Here is a 21,775-nt window from a genome sequence, read left to right as displayed (position 1 = left end):
AAAGGAACGCATTAAAACTATATACTTTAAACTATAAAAGACATTAAAAAGGGAAATGTATCAAAATTAATCCGCAGGAAAGTTTAAAAGCCGAAACGTCTCATTTAGTTTTTGACTTTTAATGATGTTGTTACATTATTACCTGTCTGTGTGAGGGAGGGGGCTGTCTGATGACATCGAGCACATGGAGCCAAATATCCTCTGACAGGAAGCGGGAGTGACCGACACTTCTGATCTGAACAGCTCTGCCTCTGTGGAGCCGCCGGCGTGTTTCACATTGTCCAGGAAACTCCGGGAGTCTGAAAAAAAGAGACGAGAAAAATAATGAAAAAATAATGTCTTTCACTGCACACTTCTCAAATCTCAAATTCTAACCAGACTTCCTGTAAAAGTCCCAGGATGTGACTCGGTTCCATAAACTGCCTACCAATACTAACTGGTACTTGCGTTTGCTTTTTTTGGAAGCCGACCTTTGTTAGGATTATAATCCATCAAAGTATATCAGTAGATTAGAAACTCACTTGTAATAATCATATTTTCTCACAGTCTCATCTCCTTTCCACCTCATGTCTACAACTACAGTGGTTTCAATGTTCTTACAGTTTTTATGAAATTGTATGATTTTTCGACTTTAATTATAACATCCTTTTGTTGCAGTCCTGAGCTTGATAAAATGGTCAGATAAACATTACTCTAAGTAAATTATTAACATAACAAAAAAGTGAATTGTAGAAGGGCCTCTGGAGCTTTCAAGTCCGTCGTGCCACTTCCTTTTTGAATGGAGTTACTTCATTGGGTAAATGTTTTATCAGTGGCTGCTATACATTTATAAAGTTTATGACTATGACTATTTTCAAGAGCTTCTAAAATTTTCGGACTTCTCAGCTAAATCTCAGCTTTTCTTTTGCCAAATGTGTAAAGCTTGTACAAACTGCATCATAATCAGGTCAGTCAAGCAGAGATTGACAGCGTACAATAAGAGCAAGGGTGTGTGTGAGGTAGGAGGGAGAGCACTCCAAACATCCCAACATGACATCCTGACATTCTGACAACACAGTGTGTCATTCAGCAAACACGAGGGCAGGCCTCCTCAGGCCACAGACGGGCCTGTGAAGTACGATGAGTCACCGTATGAAGAGTCAATCATTATAAAGGGCTCCTTGTTCAGCCGGCTCTTGGCCTCCCCCTTCCTCTCTTCCGCTCCTTCCCTCCATTCAACCGCGCTGAGATGGAGGAATTTGGACTCCAGCTTTGTTTGTGATCTTATTGAACGAGCTACATCATCTCGAGTGGATTACAAAATCACTCGTGGGCTGTTAATGAATTTAAAGAACGCTTGAGTGTTTGTATGATGCAACAATCACATACTGTAAGAACACACACATCGTGGAAATGTACAGTCTGAGAGTATGAAGAGGATCCATCAAAGTCACATGTCCTACACACTACAGTTTTGAGTTACTTGAGTATTTTTTGCAAGTATTTTGCAGGAAAATATTTTACATACAAAACCTAATTAAATGAGCAGGGAGTAAATAAAGTTAGCTCCTCGACTGACTACAACATTTTAATTCTGTTTACATGTTCATATTATAACATAATCTATGAACAAACTGAAAGCTTAACTTAACAAGTATGTTTACTGCTGACATTTAAATACATTTGATTGATTATGAACACATAAACTCAATGTTCACTTACTTAACATTTTACTCATAACCCCATCATTTGTTAAGTACTGTACTGTCGGTATGCCATATGGAGCATGTTTACATTGTTATTTTGCTACTTTTATGTAATCAAAGGATACTTCCTCCACCACTGGTGACGTGTTGAGGGCTTAACGTGAGGTTCCCACGGCTGAATGTTTCTTCACACACATTTCTATGGTGCCAACATTATGTGCACTGTATCAGATGTCCGTAGTGTGAACTTACTGGCAGCTGCTGTGAGCAGAACTCATCAAACATACTGTAAGTTATGTTTTATTTGTTCAGTGGGAGCACACGATATATAGATTGGTTTATATTCATGCTGACTGAAAGTTTAACACATGTTTGGCTCTACTTGGAGCAGCTACAACATTAAAATGCTGCTGATATGTTCATTCAAAAGGGGCCAGAAAGTGTACGTTCTCTTTTGATATGCAGTAATATCTAATGCTTCCATGCTTATAAATCTGAATTATGATTGCAGTAATTTTTCTTGTGAAGGAGTTTTTATTTATTTAATTGATGCATTAATTTAGCTCCTTTTACTTAAGTAAAGGCTCTCACTGATTATCTGCATTGGGCAATACTTGCACAAACCATGTTACCAGTATCAGCATTACACCTGATATATATTACATAGCTATGATACTACTACATACTATTATTGTATATAGCTAATTTACACTCATATATGAAACATCAGTGATGGTGATGGTCGTCTGTGTGTGGTGCATCTGATGCACCACACACAGACGACACTCAACTTGAACTCTTAGGGATCAAAGGTCAAGAGCACCGAGCAGGTTATCTAATATAGACCTAAACCTCTGATCACTGACACTCAGACACTTACTCGTGCACATCTCAGAAAACAAACACAAAGTGAGAGGAATGCACTGAGGATTCCTCAAACATTCCCACAGTGCTCGTCGGTTTGTCTCTCTCGGGATGAGTCCAGGAAAGCAGCCGAGCTTCGTCTCTCTCTGTTCCCACGGCCGACTCTCCGCACGGTGGTTTGTCACATCTGCTGCTCCACAGCTCATCCCGGCTCATCCAGTTAATTACAGAGCGGCCCAAACTGTGGCAACACTGGCTGACCCAACCCTGACCTCTGACCTCAGACCAGACTGGGCTCTGTCAGGCTCCACTGGTCGTTATTACACCCTAACACACCTTTCACACCCCGTATCCACGCTGGACGGTATCCATAGCTACTCACTTTCAGCTAGACATGTACTAATGAAGAACCCTGCAGTGAAGCCTGAGAGAGACAACAGTCTGTGCCCAGTTTAAACAGATGAGGCTACCGAAGTACATTTATTTACATAAAATATTTTTAAAAACAACTATGACATTTTCTTCAAATTTGCCACAAAACAAAAATTCTGGACAAAATAAGAGCTCTCTCTCTTTCAAACTATCAAGGTACTAATACTTATTAGGTATTAACTGAAATGTGCCATTGACACAGAGTATCAACAACTGTCAAGTACCGAAACCTGGCATCAAATTGAATCTGTCTTTTAATATATATGTAACACATGTCCAGGTTTCTGATCTTACAATGCCATGCTTAAGGTTTGGTTGGAGGGGGGCATAAACAAATAGTTATTGTTGGGGAAAGATTATTGTTCGGGTTGCAGTAACTACTTCATCAGCGTTAGGAGAGCTTCATTGCCAATGTACAATATCCAATACTTGGTTAAGGTTAGGGACGGTGGTTGTGGTTAAAAGAAAGTAACGTTTGGCTGTTGGGAGACAGAAAAACAATGGTCTCTTGTGTTAAACTCCAACAACCTCCCTCTGTAGGCTTTGTGGATCTTATTGTCACTACTTTTGCCTTCTTTTCATATAGCTTCAACATAAAAATGCAATATGTTGTTATTGTTGTTATATTTATATATAAATATAAATATATATATATATATATATATATATATATATATATATAAATATATTTATAAATATATATATATATATATATAATGTTTATTAATTGTATTTTGTTTAGTAAATAAAGACATACACAAACATGTAACCAGACTCATAAAATATATATAAACTTTCGCAAATATTATTTTCCAACAGTGTTTTCCTGTCCATTGTTTCCTCCACACTCGCGCAGCTCCAACTGAGCACAAAGCCTCTTCAGTTTGGGTCGAACCGTGCAAAACCAATTCCAGATGGCACAGACCCATGTGGGCACGACGGCCAATAGCACAAACGCACACACACTTTCCTGATCAAAGAGAGTGACAGTTCTATGGCTCAGACTGAAACTGTGTGCATACCTTCATGCTCTGTACGTAGATAATCCCATTAATCAATAAAACCACAGTGAGGTTATCTGGAGCTAATATTTCTCTTCATGTTTCCCACTTCAGACCCTACTGGCTGTTGTACAGGCAGAGTGGTATGAAAGGTAAGGCAGAGAAAAACCAATGCAAAACATACAGTCTTCACATGTTCAGTGCAGCTAAAGAGCTCCTGTGTTGTGTTGTGACAAAGAAACGTTTCTCCGTTATTTCTTCCACTCACGCATCCAAACATTTACTTGCTGAGCAGCATCGCATTAGACAGAGGGGTGAGCCTACACACATGCATAAACACAGTGATGCATGTGGAGTTATGCAGGACAACAGTGGGTTTGCAGACTCCCTGCTGACCACAGGAATGTGAGTGCACACACACACACACACACACACACACACACACACACACACACACACACACACACACACACACACACACACACACAGGCTGAGGCTGACAGGTCTGAAGGTCTACGGCGTGTTACAGCTGCTCACAGCGATCACAGGCTGCAGCTTCTCAGGGGGAGGAAGGGAGAAGGGAGTAAAATAGCAACTCTAAGAGGAAACTGGAACAAAATGAGGAGGAAGACACCTGCTGTGATCCTGAGGCCCACTGGGAGTCTCAAATTAAGTTCTTATTAATAATCCATGCAGTTATATTAAAATGACAGATATCAGGGAAACTCTGAGAGACATGAAATGCTGAGAGGAAGCTTCATTTACAGATTACATTCTGTGAACTGACTGGTGTCAGTCTAAAACTGTATAGACTAAATACGGATTTTGAAAGATTCAGTATATTAATATATGAATATGTGAAGGAAAAAAAACAGTTTTAAGGATCAGGGATACAAGTTTGGGTAACAAGCTGTAGGAAGTTGAGTGCTAATATTTTCAGGCATAACAGTGACAAGCTGGTGTCCAAACCTAATTCACCTTTTTGCTAATTTAAGGTGTGTGAAGCAGGTGCAGCGTAGGGATTTCAAGCAGGAAAACTCTGCGTTTTAGACTGAGGCCAGGGAGGCTGCGTTGGTCTCAACATAAGCGTTGTTCTTCATTCTATAAATGTAGTTGCAGTATGGACCTCTAAAGATGATGCTGACAAAAAATATCAAGGATTCCTAATCAACATCTGATCAACAAAATCCTCTGCCAGCTTCTTAAAGCTGCATTAATTGATTCATTTCTGGCGCAGAAGAACACGACAAACACCTAAAAACAACTTTTCCAGATAGTCTCTAACTGCGTCTGTCGGCTGCTTGTTGCTGGGCAGGTAGTGCACAGTGGGTTTGATGGGACTGAACTACGCAGTAAATGTATACGAATACCAAAAACTAGGAGCTAAAAGAGGCTATCGAGCTCAGTAGAGCTGCAGCGTTAGTGACAATTCTCTGTGACCACTTTCACATACCAGGTAGTTATCTGAGCCTTTGATTAAATACATATTCATTAGTAAAGCTTTAAGAATGATTGAGTGATTTCTGCCAGAGGACGTTCAGCTCTCTCCTTGGTATCACTTGGCGCTGCATCAGAATGCGATCAGTTGTCTCCCTCCTTCAGTAAAAGTCAGCCTCAGAACCTGCTGTGTCTCTCCTCCTCCTCCTCCTCCTATTCAGCCACAGAGAATTTTTCTGTAGAAGAGGACAAACTAGTAGGCGGTCGTCTGTAAATCAGATTCCTCTGCTCTTTCTGGGTGTGTGGACGGACAGCTTTATCGACTCAGTGAAGTGGCAGACGAGAGGCTAAAGTTACGATCCAGCGCAGGAGGGAGTGAAGAGTTACAAACAAGTGGAGGGAGAGAAACGGGGTGAGGGGTAACGGCAGACAAGGCGGCGTTTAAAGAAAAGGTTTACGGGAGAGAATACGACGCGTTTAGTGGCGTCTGAAGTATTCTCATAATGAGTTGATGGCTTTATAAGTCAGAGATGGTTTGACTCTGTTCATCCGTCACACAGTCAGAGTTTAGGATCAGATGTCGAGATCTGAAGTTTTCCTCAAAATGAATATCAGTGTTTTTCATGTCTGAAGGAAGGAACTGCAAAAAAGATCATGTTTTGAAGTTGGAGGGAAATTGTTCAGACTTCACCCATCTGTGAAAGTGATCATGGATCATAAATAGTTCTCCTGCTGGGTCCATACATGACGGTAGTTATAACGTGGCTGGTTGTTCTGGAAAGATCTTTACACACGAGTCTCAGCTTCTTCACACTCTATATATCATATGTTTGACAACAAAGTTTGGTAAGCCGGTGAGTGGGTGTAAAGGGAAGGTTTATTTGACATCCAGGACATTAATCTGTTGATTCAATGGCATTTCAATAACTGTATTTTAAGTTGCTATATTTAAGTGAAGTATTTTAGGCTACACTAATAATGCTCAAGAGATCTGGAAGGTTAATAGTAATAAAAGTCTGATTTTTGATGGTCGGATTGATTAGTTTGTTTGGTTTGACAGAAGACTTCTCAAACTTGCACATAGCCAATTTATTTTTCCCTGTTAAAGGATTGTTTTCTTACCTGGATGAAGAGTCTAAGGATAGAGGGTGTCGTATACATTGTAGCCTGTCGAGGCAAACTTGTGATTTGTGATATTGGGCTGTATACACTAGATTGACTTAATTAGTCACATTAGATGAGTCCCTTCGACTTGTTTTGGTTTGTGACTGCTTCAAGCTCTACAAAACTATAGTACTAAATGTCTTGTTGTGGACTCTGTCCATGTGTTTCAGTGTCTCATCCGGAGAACTGACGTCAGCTTCGAATATGTCATACTCACTCCTGATTAGGTCCAAGAAGCTCCTAATCTCAGCTGTATTTCTCAGGCTGTGTTCAAACCTACAAGAGCACTGCATCAATAAAACACAGCCTCCTCATTAGGTTTAGTAAGACCGCAGCATTACCACAGCAAAATAAATGCAGTCAGAGAGTTGAACCTCGCTCAATATTTTTCCACAGTGCCAGCCTGGTTCCAGACCTCTGAGTCAACACCCACGAATCTCATTCAATAAAATTCAATTAAGTCTGGTGTCGACAGATATTTCAGCCGGTTGGAGAAACAGTTCACCAATCAGAGCTTCGTAGGCGGGATGAAGAATGTCAACGCTAGCTACATCCATGAAGGTAAGGTTAAGCACGGTTAAGTTCAAAGTAACTGTATAGGTTGTTGTCAATCAATACAAATGATAACTTTATTTATATTTATATAAATATATTTAGATATTATATGTATTTATTGTTTTAGTACTCCTTGTTAATATTCTTTGAAAAAGGTTATGTAATGTAACTGCTCCAAGCAAATCGTACCACAGAATTGTCATCAGCAGGAAAAAGAAATAAGCCCTTTGCTACTGATTTGTTAAAGAAAAGCAAAATAACAAACTATAATTAACACAAAGTTTCTGCTTCACTGCAGAGAGAGAACATGTCCCATGGTCTGCATATAGTTTCAATACTGCCTGTAGTTCCACGTGTCTTGCCATGCTGTTGTACACTTACCATTACATCATTACATTACACCACTGATGCCTGGTACATCTCACACATACTGAACTCTGAACACTGAACGCTCTGAGAAGCTCTCGCTCTGTTTCCCACTTTCCACTTTGCTCTCTGCACTCTGAACTGTTCTTCTGTCCACTGTGTTGTCAACATTTTCCATCCTTGTGGCCTAACATTTCTGCATCTCTTCCCCTAATTTCCTGCAGTCCTGTGAAAGCCAAATGTTTCTCACACAGCAGACGTCTGTATAGTGTCTCAGAGCAGCACTCAACAACAACCCTCGAGGAAACTATCGATTATCTCACAAGAGGCAGCTAATGTCTTTAACCTGGCCAGACATTCCTGTTATGTTTGGGGCTGCACATATTTCATTATCGATTAATCTGCCAGTTATTTTCTCAATGAATCCAGAATAGTTTGGTCTAAAATATTTAATTTTATTGAAATAACTTCTCAGTTTAAAACCACATATATGAATTCATCATTCATTGATTGAAATATTTTGAATGATATGCCTGCCTGCATGAAGACCTTCTGTGCAATGACTAAAAGATTCACTAGTTTATGCTGGTAGTTAATTGGAATTAATCACTTAACAATTAATTGAGCACATTGTTGCTATTAGTACCAATTTACAAAATGATATCCAGGAAGTGTTGTGGAAATTAAAGGAAAAATACACAATATGCTAAAGTCAAAGTTTTCTAGTTTTGTCCGAAGAAAAGCCACAAATCCTCCAGAATGAGAAGCTAAAGCTGGAGGATGTTGGTTTGATGAAAGACTTAAATACCTGCTGATTATGTTTCTGCTCTAGTTGTGTTTGCTCTCTGCAAAACCACATGTCTTCTGTAGGACATATTTAATGTAGACATTTAAAGGCTGAGGAATTTTAGTGGAATGGAGCACAAAGTCAGTTTATTCATCGCTTTGCTTAATTATTCCACTTTCAACACATGTGGAAAATATGTGCTGGACCTTCTTGTATGACTGCAACAGTTTGGAAGTAGTTAACTCGTGGCTGAGGAAGACGTCGATTTATATGTGTATTACATCTCTGGGAGATGTGGGAAGCAATAAGCACCCCGACAAAAAACTTGAATCTTCAAAGGCTTTTCAGTCAGCTAAGGGGGGAAAAGGGGGAAACTAGCCTCCATCGGTTAACCACCAATACATCAGCCTTCCATGACTGCACGATAGAAGCCAAAATAGCCTTTAACAGGATGAGATCATGAACGATGCAGTGGAACAAACCATCTCATCATCCCACCGAGTGTGAGATGTCAGAGTGGCTACAGATACTGCTGTCCTGAACTAAAACAAAAACGTCTTTTTATGCACAAAAGGACAGAGAGACAAGGTTTGGAGGGGGGGGGGGATGTGTTTGTAAAAGAGAAAAGGCATCTGACAGACAAATTCCAGAATCTGTCTGCAAATACCAACGGCCTGGAGGAGAGATGGGAAGTTTTCCTGTGCATGTGTGCCCTCCTTAAAATTCCCAGGAGGGACAGAGGCAGAGATAACGTTGTATAAACAAGACAGAGAATGAGTAGAAAACACAGGGAAACGCCTGAGGAGAGCAGGAAGAAACAATAAAGCATGCAAGGAGGAAAGTAAAAGGTGTTTGGAGTTCATTAACTGCTTGGACAGATTTGGAGGTTTTTACAAATTGATTCAATCGCACAAAGCTCTCTGACACACGTGTGCATGCTCGTACATACCGAGAGACGCAGTCATGACGTCACACCTTCTGAATTATCCCGTTTATTTGCCGGTTTCCTGTCAGTCCTTCACCTCCAAAGTCTCTATCTCTTTCTGTTATGTTCTGCCTTCCAGCGTGAATGAAACTCTCCCTATTAAGAGAATCTCTTCTTCTCCTCTCTCTCTACAAAGCAATCTGAGCCCGACTTGCTGAAGTTTTTGTTTTTTTTGTTCAGGGGCTGGATCGCTTCACCGCCATGCCCAATTCCTTTCGTCCCCCAGATGGAAAAATAAGCTCCCCGTTTGTTCCTGGCTTGTTGTGACACCGCTCAACTTCTGGGTTTGTATGGAGGGAGGGACAAGAGGGAGAGAAATTCTCCCCCCTCCCCTCTATGAATCTCGTAGCACGCCCTCCCAACCTCCCTCCTCTTTCTTCTCACTGACCACTGAGCATTGTCCCTGCTGGGCCACTGCAAGCACTTTCCCCCAATCAGAATGGATTCCAGCAGGGTCAGAGGTCATATGTGGCCTTTTATGGACCAGAGAGGAGGTGGTGGTGGTAAGATGGTGGTGGTGGGGGGGGGATGATCTGGGAGTTTCTATTGCCTCTCTGTCATGGCATGTGTGTCCACTCCCACCATCTGCTCGCCACAAACACGGAGACAAAGGCATGCAGACACACACTGACCGTGTCTCCTGCCATGTGTCTAATCGAAGCACATCATAAATTACACCATAAAGCTCTTGATTGAATTGTGTTGAGTTTACTCTTGTCTCACCGGAAACACGTGCTGCGTGCATTATTTTTAACATCTTTGTGACAGGAAATGAGCTCTGTCCATCTGTGACGCTCAGCGAGCGGTTTTGCCCTGCTTCAAGTCTCTATGCTAGGCTCAACTAACCGGCTTCTGGTACCAGCTTAATCTGTAGCAGACACATATGAGAGTGATCTTATCTCATTTCCCAAAATGTCGAACTGTTCTTTTAAAAGAATCATCAAAAGAAGTTGTAGTAGATCGCAGATTGTGTCCTTTAACATCGGGGACATTACAATAATAATAAAAACTCTATAAATAAATGAACTTACAATATAATTAAATTGTTTATACTTATGTGCTCATGATTGAAAATACAAGCCAGCTCCATTAATAACTCAAAATGAGTTGTTATCCACTGTGTGTTAAAGACCTGTCACTCACTTTTAGAGCACCAGCAGCTTTCACTCATGTTGTTTACATTTGGGTAAATAATTGTGCCTTTAAGTGTTGCTGACCACACAATTAAGGAGACTATGAAACGTCTCTCTGTTCAGGATCAATAAGGGCACTTGAAACTTTTGAGACTTGTTCATCATTGTCAACAAATCCAATCATCCTCTCTGCTCTCTCCCTCGTACTTTCTCCTGACCTTTGACCCCTGAGGTTGAGCCAGTCAAGTGTTTGTCTGAACCGACCATCTGCCTCTGCTGAACCTCAGCTCATAACCGCAGCTACATTCCTTTGGCTTGAACCTGCTTCCGCTACGGAGAGATTCTGCATATATCACTGTTTATTTTGATTTGGTACACAAAGGAAATGTTATTACGTAACACTTTGCTGTCACCAGGAAATGAAAAGAACACAAGCGCAGTGACATTCAGCAGAGGTCATCTTTGTTCATGATCTGCAAAGGCTAAAGTTTGTAACAGATGTAAAGAATTTCATCAGTCTGTTGCTATTCGGTGAAAACTTTGTATTTGTATTGTATTTTATGTCTAATTTTGTTGGACGTGGACGTGCTTTTGACTGATTTCTTTGTCTTTGACTTTTTAGGTTCATGACATTGTTATAAAGCAAAATAGATTAAGTTAAAACAAAGAGAAGATTGTTAAATGTCATGTTTGTCCCCCAACAGACCCAAAACACTGAGTGCGTGTGACATTTCTGTGTTTATTTAAGTGATCACTGTAAGCACTGATTTGGTGAATTTGCAGGTCAAAAGTCGTCTAGATGTCTAACTGGGATAAATTTGGTTGAAAAAGTTATGACCTACTTTACATTGAAATGTCGGTCTTGAAGTCCTTTACAAAACCAAGCTTATATGTAAAACCTGGTATCATTTGTAACTTAAATCTTAAAGTTGAACCAATTAATATTTCTATATTATCAACGGATCAAATGACTTTGTGTTATTTGAAAGGAGTCGCTCCCAACTCTGCAGTTCCCCTCAGCTCTACGGAGCGCTCTAGCAGCTCATTGTTTTGGTATTACAGTCTTTAAATTCACTGTTTTGGTTCAGTCTCTCATCGACCACTTTTCCAGCTGCAGTGAGCTTCAGTGAAAGAGTCCGATCAACCCAGTGTACACTACCTGCTCAGCACCAAACAGCAAACAGACGCAGTTAGAGACCAGCTGGTGAACAACACTGTGGAGTGTTTAGCAGCTAAAGGGACAGACATTTTCCTCAGGAGTTGGTGGAAACGAAAACAAGAGCAAAAAGAGAGCGAATATTGGACTTCATTCATAATGTGGTAACTAAATAAATGATAATGTTGCTTTATGTCTACTGGATGTGTAACATTGCCAACGTTATAAGGTCATAATAAGCCAACGTTGTGTTCACTGCTTGTTCCAGTGCCCCCAAGAGGACAGAAAATAATTGATGCTGGCAAAGACCAGAAACTCTTAGAGATGACCATATTGTTTAGTAAATGTACTATATATTAATGACATTTTTTAATATGTATTTTATTGCATTTAGAATATTGTTTTGACCACATGTTTGTATTGTATCATTTAACAGAGCTCTCACGTCTGTATGCTACTTATGGAGCTAGAGTCAGGGGGTCGTTAGCTTAGCTTGGCATAAAGACTGGAACAACACTGGCTCTGTCCAAATGTTTAAACAAAATGTCTACTAACACCTCCAAACCTCAGTAATAACTCTTGGAAAGAAAGCAAATAAGTTTATTTTCTAACATGTCAAGCTATCCCGTTAAAGTTGTATTTTTTCGTAGTGTAGTTTTAGAGTAAATAAACTAGCCTAGAAATGTAAAAGAGAGATTTGCCTTTTCTACCTAATTTAACCCAGTTCTTTTACATGGATGTGTAGACATTTATGATCAATTCCACACAGGATTACTTTATGTCTGTAAATACCTGTAGGATAACCTCACACAGCACACACAACATACCAGGGTCCCAGCATGCCCGGCGTGCTCAGCGTGGTGATAACACAGTGGAAACACAGCTGTAAGGCGCAGCATGGCTGACTGAGTGCTCCGCTGTTGTTTTGGAGCTGTCTGCTGCGGCCCACAGTAATCACTCCTCACTTTACAGTAGCCTCAGGCCAAACTGTTATTACAGTAATAACCCTTAACATTAAATACAAATAATTTAAATTGGGAATCTGACTGTTCTGTCATTACGTGGCAAATTGTTTCCCAGACAATCGTCTGCCTTTAACGTGGGAAACAGGAAACTCTTGTCTGCCCCCCAAACTGGGGGTGAGCTGCAGATATTCTGTGTCCTTTGTTAATTCTTCTGTCCGTCCCGCGGAGAAAAAGAATCAGGTGTTTTTTCTGTACACAAGGAATAATGACTCCTTCTCCATCCTGCCACCGCTCTGTTCTGACAAACATGTTTACATTAAACAGGCGGAACTGCCCTTTAAAAGAGTGAACTGACCTGTTTGCAACGCAGAGCAAAAGGCCATCATAAATACTACTTTGGTTTTGTTATCAATAAAAGCATATGTTAAGGTCCCAATACTGTCAAATTGTTTGCGAAAATTGTGATGCAGTGTACATGTCTGGGGCTTTTATTCTGAAAGGGAAAACGTGACCCACCGGCAGACTGAATTGCATCCTGAAAGCAGCAAAAGCGAGACTCATAGGGAACCAATCTAAACACTGATGGTGTCATTATTCTATAGAAATTGTATTGTGCTATCAACATTTGCTTCATAATGATAAGTTAAAGCAAAAGTAAAAAAAGGTAAAAGTGTTATTTAAACTCTGTGTCACTCTGGCCAGCAGCCCCCACAGCCCCTTCCTGCATTTCTGATCGTCACATCATCTGTTGTCTTTGTTTCCTCAGTGTGAAAGCACAAAATGTTTGTAGCTACGACAGGAACATGACAGCCACTTAGATCAGATATGAGGCAGTACCACTGAAAGACGCTTGTGTTTTTCGACACTACAGTAAACTCTTTCTGCAGCTGTGTGGTACACATCTCCTCGAGCAGGATGTCCCACCAACAAAAGACCCTCCCCTCTCCTCCCAGAACAGGATGCGAGTAGACATCCTGCCTGCAGTGGTCTCTTCCTCTGTTACCGTCATTACTATTATTAGCCGACGTCCAGTATCAGCTGTCCCTGAATGAGCCTGAAAGGATATCCCAATTCATTTTATCAACTCCCCTGAGCAACTTTTACCATAAACCTAAAAATAATAAATAAGCCATCTTTCTGCCTCTACCCAGACATGACCTACCACAAACAGAGCCATGCCCACATATCCAGCCAATGGCAACAAAGGACAGGCCAGGTGTGTGTGTGTATGTGTGTGTGTGTGTGTGTGTGTGTGTGTGTGTGTGTGTGTGTGTGTGTGTGTGTGTGTATGTTTTTGGTATATTATGCCAAGAGGACATTCCAGCCGGCCCTTGAACCCTGTCCTGCAGCAATCAGGAGCTTGAGTGTTTGGGTTTAAACACTAGTACTCTCGCCAGTCTCTCTCTCTCACTCACACACACACACACACACACACACACACACACACACACACACACAAAAGTGTACCTTGTGTCCAGGTGTGTTGGTCCCACTGCCCGCCAGTCCTGAGTTGGGAAAACTCTGAGAAATGTTTCACTGTGAAGAGAAGGCAGACACTGATAAGATTCCCATTTGCAGACAAATCCACATCAAGAAAGTGTCCATTCTGACGTTATCTCTTACCGTAGGGCGTCGGAGGAGACACTGGGAAGGCTGGAGTAAGAGGGACAATGTCAGAGCTGTCTGTCTGTCCCCTATTGTCCACGCTGTTGGTTTTGTAGAGATGTCCATGCTTTTAAAAACAAACGAGAAAAGAAATAAAGTAAGAAAAGAAATAAGGGGAAGAGTCATTAACAAGACAAAGTCTTACACGCACACACACACACACACACGCAAACACACACACACATCACTCTTGTGATCTGTGTGTGGCTACAGGCTGTGTTTTGGTGTAAACAGTTGGGCCATTCATGCCACCCAGCCATAAGAGTGAGTGCAAGAGCAGAAACCTCAAAAAAAGAAAGAAAAATACAAGAGAGAGAGAGAGAGAGAGAGAGAGAGAGAGAGAGAGAGAGAGAGAGAGAGAGAGAGAGAGAGAGAGAGAGAGAGAGAAAGAGAGAGAGAGAGGGAGGGCGTAAGGGAGGAATGTAGAAAAGAAACATCTGCAGAGATGCAGATAGAGTTACATAATCAGATCTTTTCACTGATCTTAAAGTGGGATATCCTTTTGTGTCATGTAATTCAGTAACACATCAATTCAATTAAATGTATAGTCTGAAGGTTTTGTTCAGGATGAGTTGAGAAGGAGTTGATTCATTGAACCCAAAATAATGTTGTATCATCTGATCAGTGCAGATGACAAGACCACTTAAATCGAGTGTGACACAAGCAAGTCCATTTTGATCTGCAGTCAAGACATAGAGTCTAAATGAGTGTTGGGTCAGAGAGCGAGCCTAAAACAACACAAAGAAAGAAACTCGCCCAAGAGTTCAAAACGCAATAATAAATGTTTAAAACGATGTTGCATTATTTGCTAAAATTGTAATTGCAATAAGATATTCAATCTTCAAACTAAATATTCTTGCTCAATGTTCCAAGACAACCAACACTAACTATGGTATCTTTCAACACATTACAAACTACATATCTAAAATGACGATGCTTGGTTGTTACAGTAGACGGCACAGAAACAGTAAGAAAAATAAGTGTTACATGGGTTGCACTTGTAAATGATAGAAGCATGTGCATAACAGAGCATGTGATAGTGTGCAGCTGACAGATAGCAGAGCAGCAGACTGCTAGAAGACCTATCAACCCCTGTTGACGCTTTTTAATCAAGACGTAGTTTGTTTTTGGTCTCCACTGAATCCTGAGGGAAATATCTCTTTATAGCTGCTAAATGTTCCACTATATTCACCAGCTGTCGTGTACAGTGTTTACAGCGTTGTCTCTGACAAACAGCTGCGTGCTGTGGGAGAGAATGACGCTATGATAGCAGTGACAGTGAACTAGACGGACAGCCAACTGATAAAACGCTTGTAGGTTCATCACTACGAGAGACCCCTTTCACATTATAGGAATATTGATTCAAACATGGGGGAAATTACGACTGGTGTCCGTCAGGGGAGGTGAACGGGGAATCTGTGTTTACCTGAGATGAGCCCATCCATCCTGGGCTATGGAGAGCAGCGTAGTCTGTCACATCACTGACCTGCATCTGCTGCGTCCAACCTGAGAGAAGAGGGGGGGAAGAGCGGGGGAGGCAGATAAGGAGTCAGACAGTCAGACAGATTGTGATCTGAACTATAATCAACAGAATCTAACTCAGCCATGTGTTCCTCTATGAAATGAAAGACCAACAAACAGTTATGTCTCTAACCCCACAACATTAAACAGTCATGACGCTTTGTTATGACCTGATGGCAGTAAAAGGCGATGACAGTGGTTCATGATTAGCGTGTTTGTCTCTGACAAAAACGTCTATCAGTATGTTTATCAGCGATGTGTAGCTCCTGTCATCAGGCCAGACATTGTGTGAATAAGCAAGACTTCACTGTGACCAGATGGTGGAACATCATGGCAGCTTGTCTGCTAAATGACCTGTGATACAACCGGAGAACCAGAACGTTTCCCATACCAACATCTACAATCTACATATTTAGCATTCATATTCAGATATCTGTTTATAGAGATTACTAGTACCATTAGTGCACTGTTAAAATGTTATCTGGGAAGAAACTTTGAAAAATGTGTAAAATGATCTACAGCAAAGGAACACCTTTAACAGAAAGTAAGCTAGCTGATTAGCTTGCTAGTGGCAGTGAAGCTCAGCTTCCCACATCGGTCATGAGACCCTCGCCTTTGTAGCAGGTGTGTTGCTCCTGGAGTGAGACAGGTTAGTTGAGTGTGTATGGATAATATTTATAATTTAACAATACTGATTTCTTATTCATATTTATACACAGAAAACTAGAATTAGTCATGAAGATATGATAATAGAGAATATTTTTATAATTTTATCCTGCTAGAACAAAATGACATGATCATATTTTACTGTATTGCAGCCTTTAAAGACACTAAAAACCCACCTTAACACTGACATCACAGTCTGACATGTGTGTCATGATATATGACGGACCATATATGGGACCACACTGAATTGTGCATATCAACTATACACAGCAATGTGGAACATTGTGAGCTCAGCTTTCATTGTGATCATCCATCATCTCAAACACATGCTAGTCCAACCCAACTGAAACTAATGCAGTTCCCATTCGACACCAGAGGGCCTGCTGAGGGTACTTCCACTGAGGTTGTTTTTTGCAGTGTCAAGTAGCACTTGATACCTGCTGTATTTGTGAGGAAGCTATTCTCTTTTGAAGACTGCAACTCCAATGACGATGAGAGGGAGAAGGAAGGCATGATGCAAACACACTGGAGAGCAAAGTGTTGTGTCAAACTTCAAAAGCATTCCTGATCGCTGTGCTCAAAATCCATGATTAGTAGAAGAACCACGAGACCCCTCATTGACCTGATGGTGTACAAAAACACAGGGTTGCAGGTTAAAATTCAGCAGTAATGTAACCCTGCGAGGCACATGGCCGCAGGTCAATGGTAACCAAAGCAGGGACCCTGACAGACGTGAATCAGGAGCTGTCACGAGAGTTCTTGACTGTCAGGAGCTCCCACATGAACCATCAGGCCACTCCGGGGTTAGCTTTGATGGAACAGCTGCTCTGTACGCAAAGACCTGGGAGGTGATGACATCACTCGTACACCTATGACCTGCAGTCCTCAAAGAGAAAATTAATCAAGGCTGGAGGACACAGCAGAAATGTGCCTCATCCTCCTGCTTCCATCCCAGGGGATATGAGAGGATGTAAATCTGTCATGTGTCCCAGTGGGGGGGAGAAGAAATAGCGAAGAAGAGGCAACGCAGAGACACGGGTCACAGAAATAAGCCTTATCACTGTGACAGGTTCAAGTTTTTAAAAAGGTTGGACAAAGTTGTTTTGCAGGTACTATGATGTCCAGAATCAAGTCCCAGGTCCTAAATGTTTCACTCTGTGTCCTACACAATGCACCACCCTATCACACAAAATGATTGGCTCCATGTCTGATTGAGTCAAAGTATTTTTGTTGTCAGGAAAGTGTAGAAGTTATCCTTTGGATTTGGGATATCAGGTCGTTTACAAGTCAGACAATTAAAGTCCAAGTCAGTAATTGGTGTTAGTGAATTCATGAGTACACTTCATCAGAGCATCAAACTTCATCTTTCCATCTATTGATTCCAGTCATATATCAAAGTCAATTTGAGGCAGTGGAAACCTTTTGGCTTTCAAAACGATGTCATGAAGTGACAAAGTTCCGAATTGTGTGACTAAATTGCAGTCTTAACTCTTCCTTTACATGAGATACATTACACACTTTTAAACTCAGACTAGAAATCGTGTATGATAGGATAAAGGTCAGTACAGACATTGATTTTTTTTCAGTGATAACACACTCCCCAGCCTCATTTATATTTTTACTCTCAGTCGATTGACCTGTGACGTCTTTTACGCACAGTCATTACAGCTGTTGCACTGTAGCTGAGAGCACTGCAGATTCAAAAACTAAATAAAAACCTGAATTACATCAGATTATATTGTATGGAATCAGATATCTGAATGTCATAAACCAATTACATGATGCCTGAATTGCATAATGCAGGCGTGTTGGAAACAATTCTGGAGAAGATTAAATAAGGTATATTGATATGCAATAGTACACCGTAAACTGCAGGCTGAACAACTCAGTCTTACAAAGTTTTCACTTTCTCGTAGCTTCTTGCTTCGACAAAGTGAAAACTTTGTCAGACTCAGGGAGACATATTGCAGATCAGAGCACCTGAATCATTTTGTAATCACCTCTTTTTTTTACTTCCAAAATTCTTGAATTTATTTGTGCGTTAAAAAAGGTGGAATAGTTTTATAGAGATGTGCTGTGAAAGTGACGGGCATGTAGGTCTGAATGATAGCTAGGTTCAATCCTGAACTGGGATAGTTATAGTCCCGTCTGTGTGTGCTGATGTTGATGGAGAAGATGCAGTATTTGATTGAGCACACACATTATTTCTTGGCTGCAAACGTTTGGGTAAATGAAATTAAACATAGATTTGCGTTACCGTACTGACTGGGGACATTTCCCACGTAGCACCATCAGATACGGGACACCCCAATGAGTACTTCCATGAATTCTTCTACAGTGCATCTCTCCTTATACTGTATGTTAGGATGTAGCTCTCTTTGTAACCATTAAGTTCAACTTTCACTTTTAAAACTTACTTTTCTTTATCACAATCTGAACTATTCTGTTGTACTTTTATTAGAAGTTACACATTAGATTGTAGATCTAAATCTGCTAAAGCTTTGAGCTCTTTCCTGTTATGGGCTCATCAGAAAGATGATGTATTACTATCATATATCACTATCATATCCTACTTTGCTGTAGAAGTCACTTTTTTAATCCCATTCAGCTGCTTGCAAAACTGTAGATTCTATAATTATGTCGATTATAGCATTGCTTCATCCTGAGTTTCACTGTGGTGAGAGGTCAGATTGGTCCGTCTTCTGTATATTTCCATTCAAAATAAGACAGATTGGAGGTAAACACAGGTTCAGACTTTACACCGCCAACACCGCAGGAATATCCACTACTGGTTTAATCAAATGCTTCCATCCTTTCAGCAAACACTGTGCACACTAACAAACTCCTTCTGTAACACGTACATGTATTCCGCTCTCTCAGGTGGAGATTTCCACAATCAGGCAGCGCTTCAGTCCTTCAGTCTGGGTTATAAATGGTTCTCTATATGTGCAGGATGAACCAAGCTCCACAATGTAACAAGTCCAACCTTCGAGCTTCATCTGCTCGCCAGCTTGTTGGCACACGTGTATTTTCTTAAGTGTGGCATCATTTCACAGAGGACTGCTTTGTGTCTCTGTAGAAGTAGAGCTATATAAAAAGGTACCGTTATAATTTACCAAGGTAAAGGGTCAGTTTACCCAAAATACATATATTTGTTAGTAAAAGCTGTATTTAGCAAATCAGAAAAAGTTGTCATTGAGTGCTGAGGTTTTGTAATATCTGCCTCTTCAGCATCCAAAACCATGCAAGCAGCTCTGTGAGTCTGTACTGCAGGGATTTGAGCTAAATGCTAATCTCACAATGTTGCATTTTAGCATGTACAATGTTAACTCTGTTCAACATCTCAGTTTAGCACGTCAGCATTTGCCAAATAGGCTGAGGCTTGTGGTAATGTATGTATTAAATGTCATGGCAATCCATTCATGAGATGTTGAGAACTTTCACTCAAAGCCACAAATGTCAACCTCCTGGTTGCACTAGACGAAAAGTCAGAGGATCACCAACGTCTGTAGGATTCATCCTCTGGGAACTATGACTGTCTGGACAAAATTCCAGAGCAATCCATCCAACGGTTGTTAAGATATTTCAGTCTGGACCAAAGTGGTGGCCCAACCAACATTACCAACCCTATAACCATGTAGCTAGCCAAGAAGATTAAGGTGGAATGCTTCTTCTATACATTTATTTAACTGTCTTACCTGAGTGATGGGTATTTCCCTTGTGGCTGAGGCCATTGGTGTGGAGGGAGGCGGAGCGGGACATGGGGGCACACCGGGTAGGAACGGGAACAAAGGTTGGGTCCAAATCCAAAATCAACTGGTTCAGCTGCTCTATGGACTCGTCGATGTCTGTGGTTAACGACGACAAATCATCTTCTTGGCAAGACGAAGTGTGTGTGGTGTTGACAGACTGTATGTTGTGTGTAACGTCTGTGTTTAGTGTGATGTTGTGTGTGCCGTCCTCGTCCTCCAGTCCTCTCTGCACTGCTTCCCTTGCTGCTGAGACCTCGAGGTGGCGTTTTAGGGAGTACGAGAGGTGGCGGCCTCTCTTTCCTCATCCTGTTTAACCTCTCCTCCCCATCAACTTGAAGGTAAGTATCGGTGACAACGTCAACCATCTGCTGCTGCCGAACCCAGGAGTGTGTGGAGTACTCAGTGTGGGTGGATCTCTGAGTTTCGGGCAGGTTCTCAGAGGAGAGGGAGCAGATGCTGCTTGAGCTCGGCAGGTCGGAAGCAGGAGCTGCTTCACCATCAACTTCCTCCTCATCATCTAATATATCAGTTTCTCTCTCGCTGGACGAAGCCTCTCCATTGATAGTGTGTCCCAGTCCAGACTCATCTCCAGTCATCTCCCCCTCCCCTCGACTTGACACAGCAAGCTCAGTCATGACCTCCAGAAGAGGCTGAGCAATCTCAAAGTCCACCCCAGGGAACAGCCTGCCTGCCTGGGTATACGTGTCCCGTGCGGCCCCTCTCCACCCCTGTGAGGCTATAGACAGGCCTGAATCACTGCTGGCTGATGGAGCTCGGTCACCCCAGCTGGGGCTGCTGGTTGTCAGGTGGAACGAAGCACCTTCCTCACTACTCCTCCTCCTCACTCCAGGGTCCAGGACATGAGGTTGGGCTGTGAAGACAAAAAAGGTCAATAAAAGGTTTATATGTTGACAGAAGAGTGAAAACAGATGCAACCAGTGACCTGTTGAAGCAAGGGTGAAGGTTTGGTGTCAGAAGTGAGGAGGACATGATGAAATCACAGGTTCTTCAACCACAATAAAACTAAACAAAAAACATATTTATTAATGGAAAATAGTTGTCTTTTTAGAAAAGTATCATAATTAAACATTTTCACCTGTACATAGAAGTATAAATTAGGGCTTCAACTAACTTTTTTTTATAGATTTAATTTTCAATAATATTCTGCAAATGCAAGAAAACACAGAAAATACCCAGAGATGTTCAATTTGCAACCAAGAAAAGAAAAACTTTGAATATTCAGATTTAAGAAGTTGGTAACAGATTTATTTTTTAATAAAACATGTTTTAATGATAAATCAATTATCAAAATTGTTGCAGATGTTATTTTCTTTCCATCCACTATTCATTCAAGTGTTTCAACTCTAGTATAAATAATGTTACATACTTGTATTGAAGATGTTCGCACTACATATGACCCCATACCTGCACCACTACTGTACATGATGCATTATGACACACACACACACACACACACACACACACACACACACACACACACACACACACACACACACACACACACACACACACACACACACACACACCACCTGTTTGACTACAGCCATCTCTCCAGACACACTCCATGTAGATAACACAGAGCCCCTTTGTGTGGGCTGTCGGATGCATACGTGTGTAGTT

The 21,775-nt window shown here is 41.2% G+C and overlaps 1 protein-coding gene across 1 annotated transcript in view; it reads right to left on the bottom strand.

The window, feature by feature from the left end:
• The window catches only part of tns3.2 (tensin 3, tandem duplicate 2), a 43,186-nt gene that overhangs the window by 6,135 nt on the left and 15,276 nt on the right, over window positions 1-21,775 (bottom strand). Inside the window, 6 exon segments of the mRNA XM_029430130.1 lie at window positions 143-299; window positions 13,998-14,066; window positions 14,154-14,262; window positions 15,622-15,701; window positions 20,081-20,375; window positions 20,377-21,005. Coding sequence (XP_029285990.1) covers window positions 143-299; window positions 13,998-14,066; window positions 14,154-14,262; window positions 15,622-15,701; window positions 20,081-20,375; window positions 20,377-21,005 — 1,339 coding nt within the window.

This window comes from Cottoperca gobio, chromosome 4 (genome assembly GCF_900634415.1).
Source record: "Cottoperca gobio chromosome 4, fCotGob3.1, whole genome shotgun sequence".
In the NCBI taxonomy this organism is placed as follows: Eukaryota; Metazoa; Chordata; class Actinopteri; order Perciformes; family Bovichtidae; genus Cottoperca; species Cottoperca gobio.
The sequence above is the reverse complement of the archived record's forward strand: the minus strand, read 5'-3'. Positions and strand labels throughout refer to the sequence as shown.